This window comes from Mytilus edulis, chromosome 10 (genome assembly GCF_963676685.1).
Source record: "Mytilus edulis chromosome 10, xbMytEdul2.2, whole genome shotgun sequence".
NCBI lineage: Eukaryota > Metazoa > Mollusca > Bivalvia > Mytilida > Mytilidae > Mytilus > Mytilus edulis.
In genome coordinates, this window is record NC_092353.1 from 4,611,462 (window position 1) to 4,628,809 (window position 17,348).

Consider the following 17,348-nt stretch of genomic DNA (forward strand, 5'->3'; position numbering starts at 1 on the left):
CTGAGTCAAATGCCTTCTTCAAATCTACAAAACATCCAAATAATTTTTGGTTTTTATTATTATTATATATTTATTAATAACTGTTTTTAAAATAAACAAACTATCTGAAGTTCTATTATTCTTTCGGAACCCAAACTGTGATGGATTCATGTTATCTTCAAAAATTATTATCAACCTGTTATTTATGACAGAATTGAATATCTTACTTAAACAATTCATTAGGGAAATACCCCTATAATTAGCTGGATCGAGTAAGTCTCCCTGTTTAAAAATAGGTATTATATATGATTTATTCCACTCATCTGGATAAATTGAACTATCTAGTATTAGATTAAAGCATTTTGCTAATGAAGTTAGCATTACCTGGCTACTGTGTTTTATTATTTCATAACAAATTAAGTCTGGGCCAATACTTTTACCATTCTTTAGTTATAAGTTGCACTTTGTAAATACAGCAGTTTCTCAAAACACGCCTCTTTTGGGGAGATCTTGAATATTCATAGAAAATTAATTTTGTTTACATACTGGTTCCCAGTTATGCTCTCTGTTTTCCATCTCACAGAGACATAACTTTGGAATTTTACCAGTAAATAAACATGTGCATATTGTTTACATTGAAATATGTGGTAACTTTTCATTCGAGGTAGGGGGAGTTAAGTATATTAGTGTGAGTTTAAACTCTGAGAAGTTCAGGGCATATAAACATTGAAAATATGCCGCACAGCTCTATATTTTGACCTTTGAAAAAAATTGTGGTGCATATGAACTTTCAATTCTAGGATAAAAAAAAATTTCAAAACTTCATAGTAAAAGTGGTACAGTTTTAGCCGTAAAATTGCTTTGTCAATATTTACAGGAATGCAACCTAAAACATTCATGAACAACAGGAAAAATGCCGCAAGTGGTTGTGGTTGGGTTCGTGTATTTGAGTCTTCAGTTTTCTGTGTTGTGTTTTATGTTCTGTTCTTTGTCTCTCTTTTTTGCCATGCAGTTTGTAATTGTCTTTTGAGTTTGAATAACCTTTTGGCAAACAAAATGTCTGATATCTTTCGCCTCTCTTTTATAGTTTCATTTTAATTTTTCAAATATGAAAAGAAAGAAATTATCCCTACCAGAAAGATAAATACCGAATTGCAAGGGAAATTCAAAACTGAACGAATAGAAAACAACTTTTATATTTCTGACCTTTCCAAATGTATAACTCTTACCTTGCTTTATAGCTTGCAGAACTTATCGCTTGTATGACAGTCGAACTGTATTTCACTCAAGATCTACAATTTGTTAAACCCTTCTTATTCATGGCATATGGATTTGCTTCCTAAAATTATCGGTCGACATGAATGAAACCCCCCGAATACAATCCAACTTATTTGGTCAAAAAGATATATTGAATTAGGAAGAAATAGTGAAATTAAGATATCTTATAAAGTTAAGTAAAACCATTTCATGAGAACATTGAAAACAAGTACTGATATGGATTTTAATACAGATCGAGTAGACCATCATGTAACATCTGTCAAACATAATATCTTCAAAACCGTCAAATTATTAACTAAACATTCCCGTTGTGTTTGATATAGAAATGAATATATTTGAATAAGATCTGTAAAGAGAAGACTATATCTTTTATTCTCATTTTATTATACATTTATCATGTTTATAGCAGTGTCCGGTTTAGTTGTCTTTGTTCTAGTGTTTTCTCTTCAGTGTATCGTTTAAAAACCTGAAAAGTAAAACAACATAGTAAAATATTTAGGAATTTAAAGTAAAATAAAGCGAATCGAAAAAAAAAATAGATATATATAGGCATTTTGAAAAATAGACTTGACATAATACGAACCAAATACGGCTTGGATTTCTACATGTTCAACTAAGGGTAAATATCTATATTGTATAAAAGGAAACATGCATTGTTTATTTTTCACATAGAAAACTACCGAAGCAAGTCACTATTAAAAAGAAAATAGTTCATTGTAATAGATCTATTTCCTTTTTTGGATCTATATTTGTTAACCCATTTTTTCACTTTCAGTTATGCAATAAGTATTTGGATGTTGCATGGTATCAGCAAGAATACGAATGATATAAGTGGAATATGAACCGTATATGGATGACGATGATAAAAGAGGGACGAAAGATACCAGAGGGACAGTCAAACTCATAAATCGAAAATAAACTGATAACGCCATGGCAAAAAATGAAAAAGACAAACAGAAAAAAGAATAATACACATGCCACAACACAGAAAATGAAAGAATAAACAACACGAACCCCACCAAAAAACGCAGGTGCTCCGGAAGGGTAAGCAGATCCTACTCCACATGTGGCACCCGTCGTGTTGCTTATGTGAAAACAAATGTTGTCAGTTCGAATGCCTAACTCTCACTGACGTCAAAACTTTAGAAAGCATATTTAAATCAAGGTTATAAAATAAAAATAGTAACGGAATTATCGAAAGACAATGAAAAATACAATTAGCACTTTAAAAAGGATTAAAGGGAAAATTCGCGATTTTTTACTTATGGTTTAAATATGTTCATTATGACAAAATATATATATTCACAAAGTTTTATCGCTATATGTCCAGTAATAAAGGAGAAATTCAACAATTAATGAAAAATTATTAACTACTTCCTGTAGGTCGTGACGTTTTCTCCTGGTTTTTGCATGCCGGGATTTAAAATACAATCAGTAAAAGTCTTGGTTTTTAATGATATTTAAACGTAATCGTAAGCGCGCCGATGACTTATGGTTTATCTAATAAACATCCGATAATAAGAAGATAAGACGCACAGACGTTCAATTGTACACATTCATGAGATAAATTTTCTATGTTAAACGTATATATTCGAATTATTTTTGTAGACAACCAAAAAAGTTATAAATTTATTAATTAATGCATTTTCGGACTGATATATTAGGTGAACAAATTAAAGTACAATAATCTGTAAAGACAATATGTTGGTGTACTCTTATTGACCTTTTACTATCTCTGCTATGACTAGATTTATACGATGTGTGTATTCACGGTTCTGTGGCAAATTGAATACTCGTAGATGGCTTGTTGAAAGGTAAATTGTTATTTGCACTTCGGTATTTAACCACGCCTCTAGGGCACACCTTGCCAGGTGTGACTGTCTATTCGGATCAGTGGATTATAAAACAAGGGAGCATTCAATATACACATCTATAATACTAATTCAAGTGGTGTCTTCCTCCTATTCCCACTTTTTAAAAATACTATTCCTTCTATTCCCACTTGCAAATAACAATAGATGTTTTGATAAATAATTTGTTTTTATAACAATCAGGGTTAATTAGAATTTCACCTAAGATTTACCTGTACTTTTTTTTTAAAGCATAACATATTTGGTACACTGTTTAGGTATAATACCTTGTTTATTTGTAATATGTTTCTTTTTTCATCAAATTAATACTTAAAAAAAGAGAAAAATTATGATAAATAGATTGGAGTCAGATTTATTTTTAAATTTTTGAATTTGTAACTTTAAAAAATTGTCTGCTTTACTAATAAATCATGATATAAATAATATTATAACCAAGTATAATCTTATATATATATATAAATCTTTATTCTCACAAACCAAATAACAGAAAGGTATAGAGATAATTTTACATATTTCAATACAATTACATAAATATATAATGTACGAAAGTAGATAGAGGCATTCACAATTGTTCACCCAGAAAGGTTCAATTTGTTATTGATCTCCTTTATAAGTTTACAAAGTTCGTTCAGTTCTGTACATTTTGGGGAATTCATTAAGTCATAAAACTTCAATGTGTTTGTTCTATTTCTATTGTAAAATGCAATACATTGTTTTCTACAATTATCGAAAGCTGAACAATTAAAAATGTAATGGTATTCATCACCAATGGCATCTGAATATTAACACAATACACATTTTCAGTTTTCTCTTTCTATGTTTTGTCATCTTCCAGTTTCTATTGGAGATTTCATGTTCAAAGTTCCAAATTTAAGAAATAAGGATATCTGCCATTCATCCAAAATAAATATTTCTCAAACTCCAAAGTAACTTTAAATTAACGATAATTTAATGCTTTTGGTGATTCCTGTTGGCTTAAGATGTGGAGTAAAAGTATATTTTAAAACATAATTACTTGGACCAATAATCAAAGATATAAAATAATGGGTGAAAACTGTTAACTTTACTTCATTATTTATTTTGTTTTAAAAAAAACCAGAATTCATACAGATGCAAAAATAACTTATTACCTGTTATAATAAAAAAAAAAACACTGGTCAATTAACAGTTGATTAAAAAATGTTTGTACAGTATAATCCTTTGTTTGCACAAGTTTTCCTTCTATTCCCACATGAAATTTTAATTTTTCTTACCAGATTTATAAAAAGTGGGAATAGAGGGAATGAACCATTCAAGTTTGTGACAAATAAAAATAGATCGCCGTGGAATTATTTAATTATATTTGCTGTATCATTTATTTCAATTCAAATAAATTAATTTACTAAGTAATAAACAATTTTCGGTTAAAGACGGGAAACTTAATTCATGTGTCAGAATGAAATGATATACACCTCTTGTCCTTGATTCAAGTCTCATTAAAAAGGGGAAATTAGAAATAGCTTTACCAAAGCATTTTGATTTTCTTTATTAGGCAAAAAATGTACGAGAACACTTACATTTAGACTTTTGAAAGCCATGTAATAATTGATATCTGAAACTATCTGAAGATAAGTAGATAACTCTACCGAAGCGGAGTATAATATGTACGAACAAAGAAAAAATACTTTTGTTTTTAAATCTTTGCACATTTATGATTAATTATTGTTATCTATTACTCATTCAATTACTTAATTGGTACCTAAAATATGTCTACCGCTTGGCATTAAAACTCGGTGTAGTAGGAAGGGGTTATGTCATATACTAGATTATATTATTTGGATGAGGATTTGAGCTATCCTATAAAACACATTTATTAGTTAACTACATTCGAGACCAAAGGATATTAACTTAAATGATTCAATTAACTTTACTCACATATTACTTATATGTCTATCTTATGATTTTTGCGTGCTTGTTTTTATAGAACAGTTTATATATGGTTCAAAAATTTATCATAAAATCATAACTAAAAATGTCTTGTTCGGAGAATGATAGTACTATAACAGTGGTTCCAGTCAGTCAAAAGAGTCAGATTTTGACGAGTATGGTCATTTTGGGTACGCACTAGAGCCAGAGTATACCGAAGAAGAGCTCCATGAAATGGAAGCTGCAGAAAGTTCCCGAAATCAAGATATCCTTAGCAACCATCTCTAGTTTTTAAAACACAGATTGGTGTTCGTGTACTAAATGCATACTTATGCCGTTATTAACAGAATGTCTTTGTTGCCACGAATTTACTCTCTTTGATGGTAATATTGTATAACGGGGCTTTCTTGTGTGTGTCTTAGAACTATGTCATCATATCGGATCTACGTATCCGGGATCGTAATCCATGTTGCCCGTTACATAGGGAACTAGTTATTGTAAAGTTTCTCCGTAAGCTCACTTAGTACTGTCTATATAACGAAGTCCATTTAATGTTCACATGTTTAATCATATATATATAATCTTTATATAACAGTACATGTATAATAAATATTCTTAATCATAATTTCCAATTAACGTTCGTACATACAACTTGGTACTTCAAGCTACTACTCTCATATCTCTGACCAATACTTAAAGTTTCTCACAAGATCCAGCTATAAACACATGTTCTTAATTTATGTAAGGCATTGATTAATGGTCTTAGATTATTTGGATAAACTATTGCAGTTCAACTGTGCAACTAAAGTATCGTATAAAGTGTCACATTAAACAAGATGAAAGATCATTAAACTGATTAAGAACTGACCATCAAATCTTTAATGGAATTGATTACGCCACAATTGAATTGGGTGAATGCATTAGTAACAGCATCGATTTCCGAACAGTTTGTCTGAACCCGTTTGTTTTTGAAACTAACTATATAAGTTTTTTTAAGTACAATCGTATTCATATTATACATGTTAAATGAATGAACAAATATTAAACCTATCTGTTTATTGTTTTCCGCCCCGATGTCTGCTCATCGCCCGGCAGAAATAAAGTTTGTCGCACGAAAAACTGGTGTTAATTCCAGAGTCAAAATTTAAAGAACTTATTTTCCATGTTTTCTGGTATTGTTCGAAAGAGAATTGACCTAACAGAAGAATTACTATCTTAGGCTGTCAGTAACACATGTAGAGCAGTGGGTCGTTGTTGGACATGTACATCTTATAAAGTGTATCATCTGTTAAATTTGCAGGTCACTGAAAGGGGAAGTTCCATACGGAAGTAGGTTTTGAGATTGATTTTTTTTTTTATATCCAGTGACACATTTTACATGCGTATTCTTGAACGTTTGATACATCATTTACTCTCAAATTGCAAAAAACGAAAACTTCCACTTGTATTTATAGTATTTGTTGAAATAGTCCTCGTCTCACAACGTATAATACTCTATCTATTTGACCAACGATGTTCAAAAACAAAAGACAACGAATTTTATGTCATCTTTCCCTATTTTTGAATGTAACTTATAAAAAGCTGTTCAACTGGCAAGAATACCACTAAAGCGGATAAGCAGTTTATTCTTTTAATTGCTATCATATCACGGCAAGAAAGAAAATAAATCCCGAAATTGATTTGAAACTTTAATACTCAATAGTATTCCTAGAAAATACTCACACCCCTTTGGGATTATTAGTGTACGTCCAGTTGCATATATTTTACATGAATGTCGGAACAATTGTGATGATGACGAATTTCTTCCTTTATTCGAGAACAATCTAATTGATATATAAAACTGGGATTTTACTATGTTCATAACTTCGATGAACCAAAGCAAGATATATATCGACCTGTATTTAAATCAAACTGGTTCTCTTCTTCTTCTTCTTCTTCTTCTTTTGGTATACAATATAGTCTGATACATGTATATATTTTGAATTGCACTATAGTTCCGTAACTTTCTATCCAGGCGTATAAGCCAACATCGACAAGTGCGTACATTTTTTAAATCAATATTTTTGGTATGTTCCAGTCTGTCCTTTACTATTGACAAATTACATTTTCCCAAATTAACCCTCGGAAAAAATATGTATATAGATTTTTATTTCTTCAAATCTTTTTTTTTTTTTTGTGGTATTTTTTATATTTTCATAAATAATATTCTTTACACCAGAAATGTTTTTTATAAACAAGCGTACGAGTAAGTTATTGGCATCATATCACTTTCGGACACACAAGACAGAGATGTGTATTATACACCTGATAGTTCAAAATGGAAAGTTATTAGTCTGCCGTGTACACTGATCAATACCTACAGAAGTGAAACGATGCATGAACTTGCAAGCCCGACAGGAAATCGCTTGAATACCTGGACGTGTCACCTGAGTCCTCACACCCCTCACAATACCTTTGGGAGTAATACCTTTAGCCATGCTGGTGATCAGATGAGGAAAGATCAGAATTTATTTGAATAAAGTTTATTACTTTAAAGAATTATGAAAACAATTTTCACGGAACACTTATTTATTATTTGAACTTTGACTTTTTAACTCATTCCAATATTAACAGTTTAAAAATAACAGATATATAATAATGGTCATTTTCCCTCAGCATTTTCCGTATCAAGTTTATGGTTAGTCAGATAAAACAATCGTACGATTGACAAGATATCGACACGCAATTACGACTACATCGGTTACTGTAGTTTTGGTTCTTTGTGTTTTATAGACATATCGTGATTATAATCTTTGATACTATTTATGCACTTGAATTTTTACTTGATAACATTTTTGTTCGCTTTGGAGATTCCGTATATCGTCAAGTTATTGGAATTCCAATGGGGACTAACTGTGCACCACTTATTGCGGACCTGTTTTTGTATTGTTATGAGTTACAATTTATGACTAAAATTAGCAAAGACCCATCAAAACAACATTTGATACAAAAATTTAACAATACTTTTAGATATTTGGATGATATATTGGCTCTAAATAATGACGACTTCAGTATGTATACTAAAGAAATTTATCCTGTAGAACTTACTTTAAATAAAGCTAATGATAACAATGACCACTGCCCTTTCCTCGATCTTGATATCTATATCATAAACGGGAAGCTTAATACAAAAATTTATGATAAAAGAGATGATTTTTCATTTCCTATTGTTAATTATCCATTTTTAGATGGTGACGTTCCCTTGTCACCATCTTATGGTGTTTATATATCTCAACTTGTACGATTCGCTCGTGTATGTAACAATGTATTAGATTTTAGCGAGAGAAATTTATGTATTACTGAAAAATTATTACACCAGGGTTTTCGATATCACAAACTGGTCAAAACATTTACTAAATTTTATCACCGGTATAAGGAAATAATTCGTAAATATAACTCAACATGCAGACATCTTATACGTACAGGTATTTCACATCCAAAATTTTATGGAAATATTCTTTATAAAGCACAAAAATGTCAGTATTCTCCTCAGAAACTAACAAAACCTTTAAATAGACTTATTAAAAGGGGATATAGTTACGATACTGTTGTCAGGTCATTAAAGATTGCATATTTTGGCTTTAACATTGATTCACTGATAGGGTCTTTGCATCGGAACTAAACACATTTATTTCTAAAAAAACAGTTGTTGGCATGACACGGGTTATGTTCTTCTCATATATTTTATGATAGTATGATACTAAACCCCTAACGGGAGGGATTGTACCTGATATTCATATGATGAAGACATAATCTTTCAATCAGTTTAATTGAGGTCTGGAGCTGGCATGTCACTTAACTGCTAGTAGTCTGTTGTTATTTATGTATTATTGTCATTTTATTTATTTTCTTTTGTTACATCTTTTGACATCAGACTCGGACTTCTCTTGAACTGAATTTTAATGTGCGTATTGTTATTCTTTTACTTTTCTACATTGGCTAGAGGTATAGGGGGAGGGTTGAGATCTCATAAACATGTTTAACCCCGCCGCAATTTTGCGCCTGTCCCAAGTCAGGAGCCTCTGGCCTTTGTTAGTCTTGTATGATTTTAAATTTTAGTTTCTTGTGTATAATTCGGAGTTTAGTATGACGTCCATTATCACTGTACTATTATGCATATTTTAGGGGCCAGCTGAAGGACACCTACGGGTGCGGGAATTCTCGCTACATTGAAGACCCATTGGTTGCCTTCGGCTGTTGTTTGCTCTATGGTCGGGTGGTTGTCGCTTTGACATATTCACCATTTCCTTTCTCAATTTTATAATCGTAGAAGATGACAAAATGGCGGAGCGTAGAAAATTGATACTCAAAATTTAAAATCGATGTTGATCTCTTATCTAGCGGAATAAAACTTTAATATCTATAAATTTTAGCCTTTTTATACAGAATGGACATAATATCAATTTTTGATTTTTTTGCGAAGTTTCCCTTTAACAAAGGAATAAATCTAAAATATGTTGCTTGAGTTGTAAGTTGAAAAGCGCTCATTGAATTGACGAAAGGTTTAATTATTCTTAACTTAAAAAAACAACATAAGAACTATGTAAAGCTGTGACTCCATTATTTATCAAACGTATTATCTTGAAACAAATGTCTGCCTTTATGAAAATATAATGACACGTAAATAAACTCATCATAGATACCAGGACTAAATTTTGTGTACACGCAACACGCGCGTTTCGTCTACAAAAGACTCATCAGTGTGGCTCGAATCCAAAAAAGTTAAAAAGGCCAAATAAAGTACGAAGTTGAAGAGCATTGAGGACCAAAATTCCTTAAAGTTTTGCCAAAAACAGCTAAGCTAGTCTATTCCTGAGGTAGAAAAGCTTTAGTTTTTCAAAAATTCTAAATTTTGTAAACAGTTAATTTATAAATATAACCATATCGATGATAATTCATGTCAGCACAAAAAGTGCTGACTACTGGGCTGGTGATACCCTCGGGGAAATAAATTTCCACCAGCAGTGGCATCGACCCAGTGGTTGTAAATAAACTCATCATAGATACCAGGACTAAATTTTGTATATACGCCAGACACGCGTTTCGTCTACAAAAAACTCATCAGTGACGCTCGAATCCAAAGAAGTTAAAAAGGCCAAATAAAGTACGAAGTTGAAGAGCATTTAGGACCAAAATTCCTAAAAGTTTTGCCAAATCCAGCTAAGGTTATCTATGCCTAAGATAGAAAAGCCTTAGTATTTCAAAAATAATGTTATTTATACAGAAAATTCTTTGAAGTTCACATGTCAGTAAAATCACTAAAATGGACAAATATTGAAATTGAAATTTAAATAAAAAATATCATATTTAAACATAACTAATATTATAAAAAGCCCCAAATGAAGATGCACGAAATACACAAATTAGCGTTAACACATGTACAGTAACATGATAACATTTTATCCTATTCTTAATTTCTTTTGATCATAGTGTTGTTGGCGAACAATACACAGATAATAAAAACGACATCTGTACGTAAACTTATTAATATTTTTATCTGGGTAACATAATGTCTTTATTAATTGTATTTGGTTTTAACCTTACTTTCAGTAATTACCTTATATATCTGGAATCATTACATTTTGTCTCTTTTTTTTATATATACATTCTTAAACTTTGTGGTTCGTTGTTTTTTGCTTTGAATTAATCAGATTGCTGGTATTTCTGTCGTTCAAATTGTTTAATTTCACGTCATGGATGGGCCTATAGCTTCTTATAAAATATTTGGTTTGCTCATTGGTGAAGGCACTATTGTGATCTATAGCAATGTATCTATGTCATTAGTTGTCTCGTCGGTAATATAAGACATATTTTTATTAGACACTTCCAGTTTTTACATCAAGCAGCTAGGTGAATTAACTGCAAAACACTTGATAGATGTACGATAAGCTGAAAATTGAAATATAACAGTTATTATGTACAGAACTAAATTTTTTTTTATCTTTTTTTAGACCTTTTCACTTATTAACACGGTCACTTATAGGCATCATGCATGAATAAAACTTAAAGGCTAAGATTATTGAATCGTTTAAAAGACATCTTTAAAATAAAGGCCTTACAGAAATTGCTTTCACAGATGTAGTTTGTCTTGGTATGAAAGTCGGTTTCATACCAGTCTGTTCTACTACCATGCAACAGCACACAATTTCTGTCAGTGCCCTTTGAATCGTAACCCGGATGCCATGCAGTGAACATAGCTTTCATCTGGTCATACGTCCAGCGCCATTCACCTTCTTTAAGATCTATTAATCCAATCCAATAATAAAAGCCTGCAAGTTAAAACGAGGCACATCTCAAAGTATTAAATATATCTGCTATGGCTTTCCCCAGCTGTTCAATGAGGATTAAAACGGCAGGCAAGGTTGTTGCTAGGGACATATTGTACTCATTAAAATATAAATAAATTTGATGTATTTACTGTCTTCTGATTGGTTAAAAGTATTACTTTTATTTTCAATGTTGTCAATTTTATGGCGACTCGCCCACTCTGACGTCGTGTATTCATACGCCAACATGTGTGCACGTTGTTGTTGTTAATATGAATAATATTAAAAGTTCTTTGAACCTTATATTTGATAGAAATTTATTTATAATGAATTGCAATAATTTATTTTGAATTCATTGAGCCATAAAATTATTTATTAATTCAACTAACTTTATTGTTCAATAAATTCAAAATAAATAATGGCCATTCATTAAGTAAACACAATAATCCAGGACAAGGCATTTACAATATAGAAAGTATAGTCTTTGGTCATTTCAATTATAGCTTTAAACATACGGACTGCCTCCTAAATGTATTTCTCAATAAACATATATGAATAAAAGAAATGTAAGATAAATTGGGTCAAGGAATATGCAACCCACCGACACAAAAGTCCATAGGAATATGTGTGAATTAAGTCAATTTCATATTAACATAAAATGAATGATTTCTAGATATGTTTTATCTGCTTACCAATTAACTGGTAAATGCACAAATATCACCAGGAGAGATATTGACGCACGAGTAGTAATTGTCTATTAACGGTACATATAGCATATTAAATTTCCCGTCGTTTCATCGAAAAGAGCTGTTAATATTTTCGTTAGTGGGAAAATATATGGATAGCCTTCACTTCGTACCAAACAATCGTAGTGTTAAGTTCCTTCTTGCATATTAAAGATATTTCATATTTCTAATTCATATATTTCAAATTTAATCATGTGTTTTGAATAGATAAACATTCGTTTGAGACTGTCCAAAGTATAACTCCTGCGATTGTTTTCCGAGCAAACGCTTTTGGAAACAAAGTTTGTTTTCCACTACATGTCCAGTCTTTGACGTAGTTTGATCAAGTCAACTCGATTTAGTTGACTGGGTTCCTGGCCGGCAGGATACTTAATGATAAATATAGTTTCCATTATATCGTATTAAACTTAAAATAAGGTTTACAAACATTTCATCATTTACAATTGCAATGGTTCTCTTTGTGCCCTTTTTGATTTTATCAGCTCTTCAGTATTTGTAATAGGTTTTGGATTTTCAAACAGTTTGGCCAAGCAAATCAATTGTCACAAAAAAAGTATGAAAAATAATTCAAAAAAGCATTACTTAAATGTCTTTAAGATATGTAAATAACATATATATCTTAAGACTGAGAAAAACGATCCCTGACAAGAACTGAAAGAGTACAATTATATTGCTATCAGCGTATTGCTCCAAATAGAATCAAGGAACCTATTACAAGTTGCTTTCCATTGAAAACTATAATCAATGTATGGAGGACAGAATAATGTGGCTACCACACATTGATCATTTGCGTTATAGTTATTACAACATACATATCAAATAAAGGCCAACCGAGTAAAGATGGTGTCTATGATATATTAATAATAGAGATCTCTTCACCTAATAATTTTATCCAAATTATAAAGTGCATACGAATACAAATTTTGTATATTCCTGCAACGTTAATATATTTACATTTGCTAATTGATTAGACTAAACGTTAGTTTTATGTTGCATAAACTGAAATTTAGAGGCTCCCAATTTTTAAAAGACACCATGAAAAATACTCACTTTTATTTGCTCTATTTGCTTCAATGTTGCTGTTTTCTTTTTGTCATCAATTTTGACAATATATCCTCCAATTTCTCTACATTTTCTCTGTTTGAGAAAAAATGTTGGTAGTTAAATGCATATTGAGTAAGGCTTCACACAACTTATATGCATTGAAATGTATATTAATTGTTTATTTAAATCAAGTGTTAACTGCTTTGTTTTTATGATTTTAATGATATCGATTGTTTTCGATACTTGAACGATACCGTAACCATGCATGTGGTATGAAAACAAACGAATTATTTGTTGAACTGTTACTCACTTCAGCTGTAAACCAGTCTGCTTTTTCGGAACTATAATAGTAACAATGTCCGTCATATTTGTGCCATTTTGTTTCTGAAATTAATACAAACATACATTTGGCATTCTGTCTCGTGTCAAATGAAATAATTGGAAAATCTGGACAAAAAATAAAATAACAAAATATCAAACTCCAAGAAAAACTCAAATCTGAAAATTCCCTATCATTTGCAAAATCAAACGCTTATACACATCAAACCAATTGAAAAAGAACTGTCATATTCATGACATTTTGTTTGATCGTTTGCCTCTAATGAAAAGATGTTAACGTGACTTTAAATGTGTAAGAACAAGTATGCATACTTGCAAATTGCAATTGAAGGAAGACTCTCTCATTGAAAAGGATCTTTATCTTCTAATAATGTCTTACTATCTAAAAATCAGTTCGTTCAATTTGTCTATGGATACACAATCGTTATTCGTCGTCGTCATCCGTCGTCGTTGTTAACTTTTACAAAAAGCATCTCCTCTGAAAATAATTGGCCAAAAGATAACCAAATTTAGCCACAATCATCATTTGGGTAACTTGTTTAAAAGAATGTGTCAGATGACTCGGCCAACCAACCAAGATGGCCGCCATGGCTAAAAATAGAACATAGTGCTAAAATATAGATTTTGGCTAATATCTTTGAAACCAAAGCATTTAGAGCAAATCTGACACGAGGTAAAAATTGTTTATCAGGTCAAGATGTATCTGTTCTGATATTTTCAGGCGAATCGGACAACCCTTTGTTAGGTTGCTGCCCCTAAATTGGTAATTTTAATGAAACTTTGCAATTGTTGGTTACTATCTTGAATATTATTAGAGATAAAGATAAACTGGTAAACATCAATAATGTTTTTTTAATTTAAAGGCCAATTACTTCTTATGGGGTCAATTGATCATTTTGGTCATGCTGACTTATATGTAGATCTTAATTCGCTGAACCTTATTGCTGTTAACAGTTTATCTCTATCTATAATAATATTCAAGATAATAACAAAGACTGCAAAATTCTTATAACTAATAATTCAGGGGCAGCAATCTAACAAAGCTTGACAGATTCGTCTCAAAATTTCAGGACAGATAGGTTTTTCCGGATGAACATTTTACCAAGTGTCAATTTTGCTCTAAATGCTTTATTTTCAGAGATAGACGCCAAAAACTGCATTTTACCCCTATGCTCTATTTTTGGCCATGGCGGCCATGTTGGTTAGCTGGTGGGATCATCGGATACATTTTTGAAACTAGATCCCCCAGTGATGATTTTGGCAAAGTTTGGTAAAATTTGGCCCATAAGTTTCAGAGGAGAAGATTTTTGTCAAAGTTAACGACGGACGACATACCACAGACGACGGACGAGGGACGACGACGGACGCCAAGTGATGAGAAAAGCTCACTTGACCTTTTAGGTCAGGTGAGCTACAAATGTGTCCGATGACCCTGCCTGTCAACCAACATGGCAGACATGGCTTAAAAATAGAACATAGGGGGGATGCAGTTTTTGACTTGTATCTCTGAAACTAGAGCAAAAGTACACAGGTTGCATTATTTCATGCATCAATTGTAAATAAATATCATGCGAGCGACACAGGCTCTTTGGAGCCTCTACTTTTAAAATGTGTACTTACTTCGAAAATCTTTTCCAAGGACTTTAAAATCATTATCAAGTTTCTTTATCTTTTGACCCATTGTGTTAAGAGTTTCTTTAAACATGTTTAGTGTCTTTTTATTGTCCTTTTCGAGTTTGTTGAGAACTTTTCCGATATTTTCCTGTACATCCGTCAAGGCTTGTCTTGATTTGTCAAAATCTTCCTTAGACTCATTCGAAAGACAAGTTTGACCAGAAACATGCTTGATGACAACAACTAGCAAAGTAAACTGGACTACGAACAACATACTATAGAACAACCTACAAAGGAATATGATTATCTAATGTGTATATGAATTTATTTCAACACGTTCATGCATTTATTGCTATTTGTGTATTCGTGTGAATGCCTATGCAAGTTTATAGAGTACAAACTGATTGCAAGACTTACTTTCTAACCATGAGCATCACGATTGCCAAGTTGCTTGATTTCTTATCCTACTGCAGTGTCAATTAATATATGTAACATTTATAAAAAGGTACAGAGGAGTGGTAAAAATATGAACTCAAATAAACGAAGATGTTTGATAAAGGTCAATCAAACTACAACCTAACGACATAAATAAAAGGTATTAAGAAGACAGCATAAAGTCAGGTCTGTGTATAATTTGTCAAGCTCTGAAACGTTTTAAATCAATATAAATTAAAAAAAAAAAGCTCATCAAAGATACCAAGCTCTTACCATTATGCACAAAAGACTATTGATTGAAGAAGCAAAAGTAGGTACAAAATTGAAGAACATTGAGGGCAAATATGTCCGAGACGTTTTACGGAATACAGAGTATACAAATAACTTCCCAGTACCAAAATTCACCTAGTACCCAAATTGCACACATTTTGACAAAATAGTAGCGAAAATCTGACAAGTTTCCCATGTTTCCTTCGGGAAGAAAAAGATCCACATTTTACCATCCTTTTCTGATTATCTACTTTCTGTTTTATAGGACAAAATTAAATACTGATTTAGCAGGCACACTATAAGTAAAAGAAAACATTTTGATCAATATTTTAATTAATTTCTTGATTAACAACATTTAGAAATATTTCTTCAAAAAGCTTCAAACTTATTCTTCGTTTCGGCGGAAACAAAAATAAACATATTTTTTTTGACGGTTCATTGCTTGAAGTCAAACTAATTTTTGGAAGAAGATCATGTAATACCGAAATGATTCATTTCTACAAATAACATAAAGTATAATTAAGATTATCTTACTTGTTATTCTTTATAATGTTACAAAGTATCCCTTTTGATAACAATAATTAATTTTAAAGTATCACACAATAAAATCTATATTTAAAATTATTTCCAGGTATAATACATTCTGATAAAAGTTTAATTTTACCGATGAATATATAAATATGTTTTTAGATAATTGTATTGCGAAGCTTTTACCTTCTTAGTTTCTTGAGCTACGATCACCAGATCTCAGAATGATTTTGAAATGTAATGAACACTTATGTATAACACTTATTAACTGCGCATTTCAAAAAAGCTACGGCAGCTGAGACACGCTATTGTTGACCTTTACAAAGAAGGAAGATAGTTGATTTCAATTTCAGTTTCATATTACAAAATTTGGTATTTACCTTGTACATACTGTCGGAATAAAAAGAAAAAGAAATCAATCATTAGGTATACATACTTTAATAATAATAAAAAAACATATATCTACAATATGTTAAGCTCTTAATCGTCCCAAGTAAACTATAGTTATCAACATTGTTAACAGAGACTAAACAGGTCTACTTTAGTATTTGTGTTGTTTCGTTGTTTTCCTCTTAAATATTTGAGGTGTTTTCTTTCAATCGATTCTTTTTGACAGCGGTATACTACTTTATCTACTATAAACACCAAATTCTCAAAATAGACAAAAGACAATAGTTTTAATTGAGAAATGAAAACTAATACATTTTCGAATTCAATGAATCATTTTTCTTCGTACTTTATAACGAATAATATTGTACAAATATTAATTTACATAGTTTGCTTTCAGTAAGATTCAAGTGAAAATAGCCTTGTCGGCTATTATATTACCGTGGAATTCTTGATGATACATATTTAATAACTCTTAAAGAATATATGTCTACTGAAAGAAGTCAAAGAAACGGGCATACAAGACTTTTGCCTTATGAATGTCACTGTGAATTTGTATAAACATTGTGTAGAATCCCTAAAATTGTCAGGAATTGTATATAGTCCCTGGTTAGTATAGGGTGTGATATAAAAACACTAAAATATTT

The 17,348-nt window shown here is 31.1% G+C and overlaps 1 protein-coding gene across 1 annotated transcript; it reads right to left on the reverse strand.

Moving 5' to 3' along the window:
* Positions 1-1,621: 1,621 nt before the first annotated feature.
* LOC139493188 (uncharacterized) lies at positions 1,622-16,556 on the reverse strand. Its single transcript, XM_071281379.1, has 5 exons — positions 16,501-16,556; positions 15,088-15,368; positions 13,439-13,512; positions 13,135-13,221; positions 1,622-1,723 (listed from the first exon to the last, which is right to left on the reverse strand). The coding sequence occupies exons 2-5, from the start codon at positions 15,353-15,355 to the stop codon at positions 1,658-1,660; spliced, it is 495 nt and encodes a 164-aa protein (XP_071137480.1). The 5' UTR covers positions 15,356-15,368; positions 16,501-16,556; the 3' UTR covers positions 1,622-1,657.
* Positions 16,557-17,348: the final 792 nt, after the last annotated feature.

What these genes read in the sequence shown, in the direction of transcription:
- LOC139493188 (XM_071281379.1), bottom strand. Translation starts at nt 15,355, where the DNA reads ATGTTGTTCGTAGTCCAGTTTACTTTGCTAGTTGTTGTCATCAAGCAT. An exon ending in CAGACTGGTTTACAGCTGAA is followed by an intron (nt 13,222 to 13,438) that starts GTGAGTAACAGT and finishes TTTCTCAAACAG; the next exon opens with AGAAAATGTAGAGAAATTGG. An exon ending in AGCAAATAGAGCAAATAAAA is followed by an intron (nt 1,724 to 13,134) that starts GTGAGTATTTTT and finishes TTTACTTTTCAG; the next exon opens with GTTTTTAAACGATACACTGA.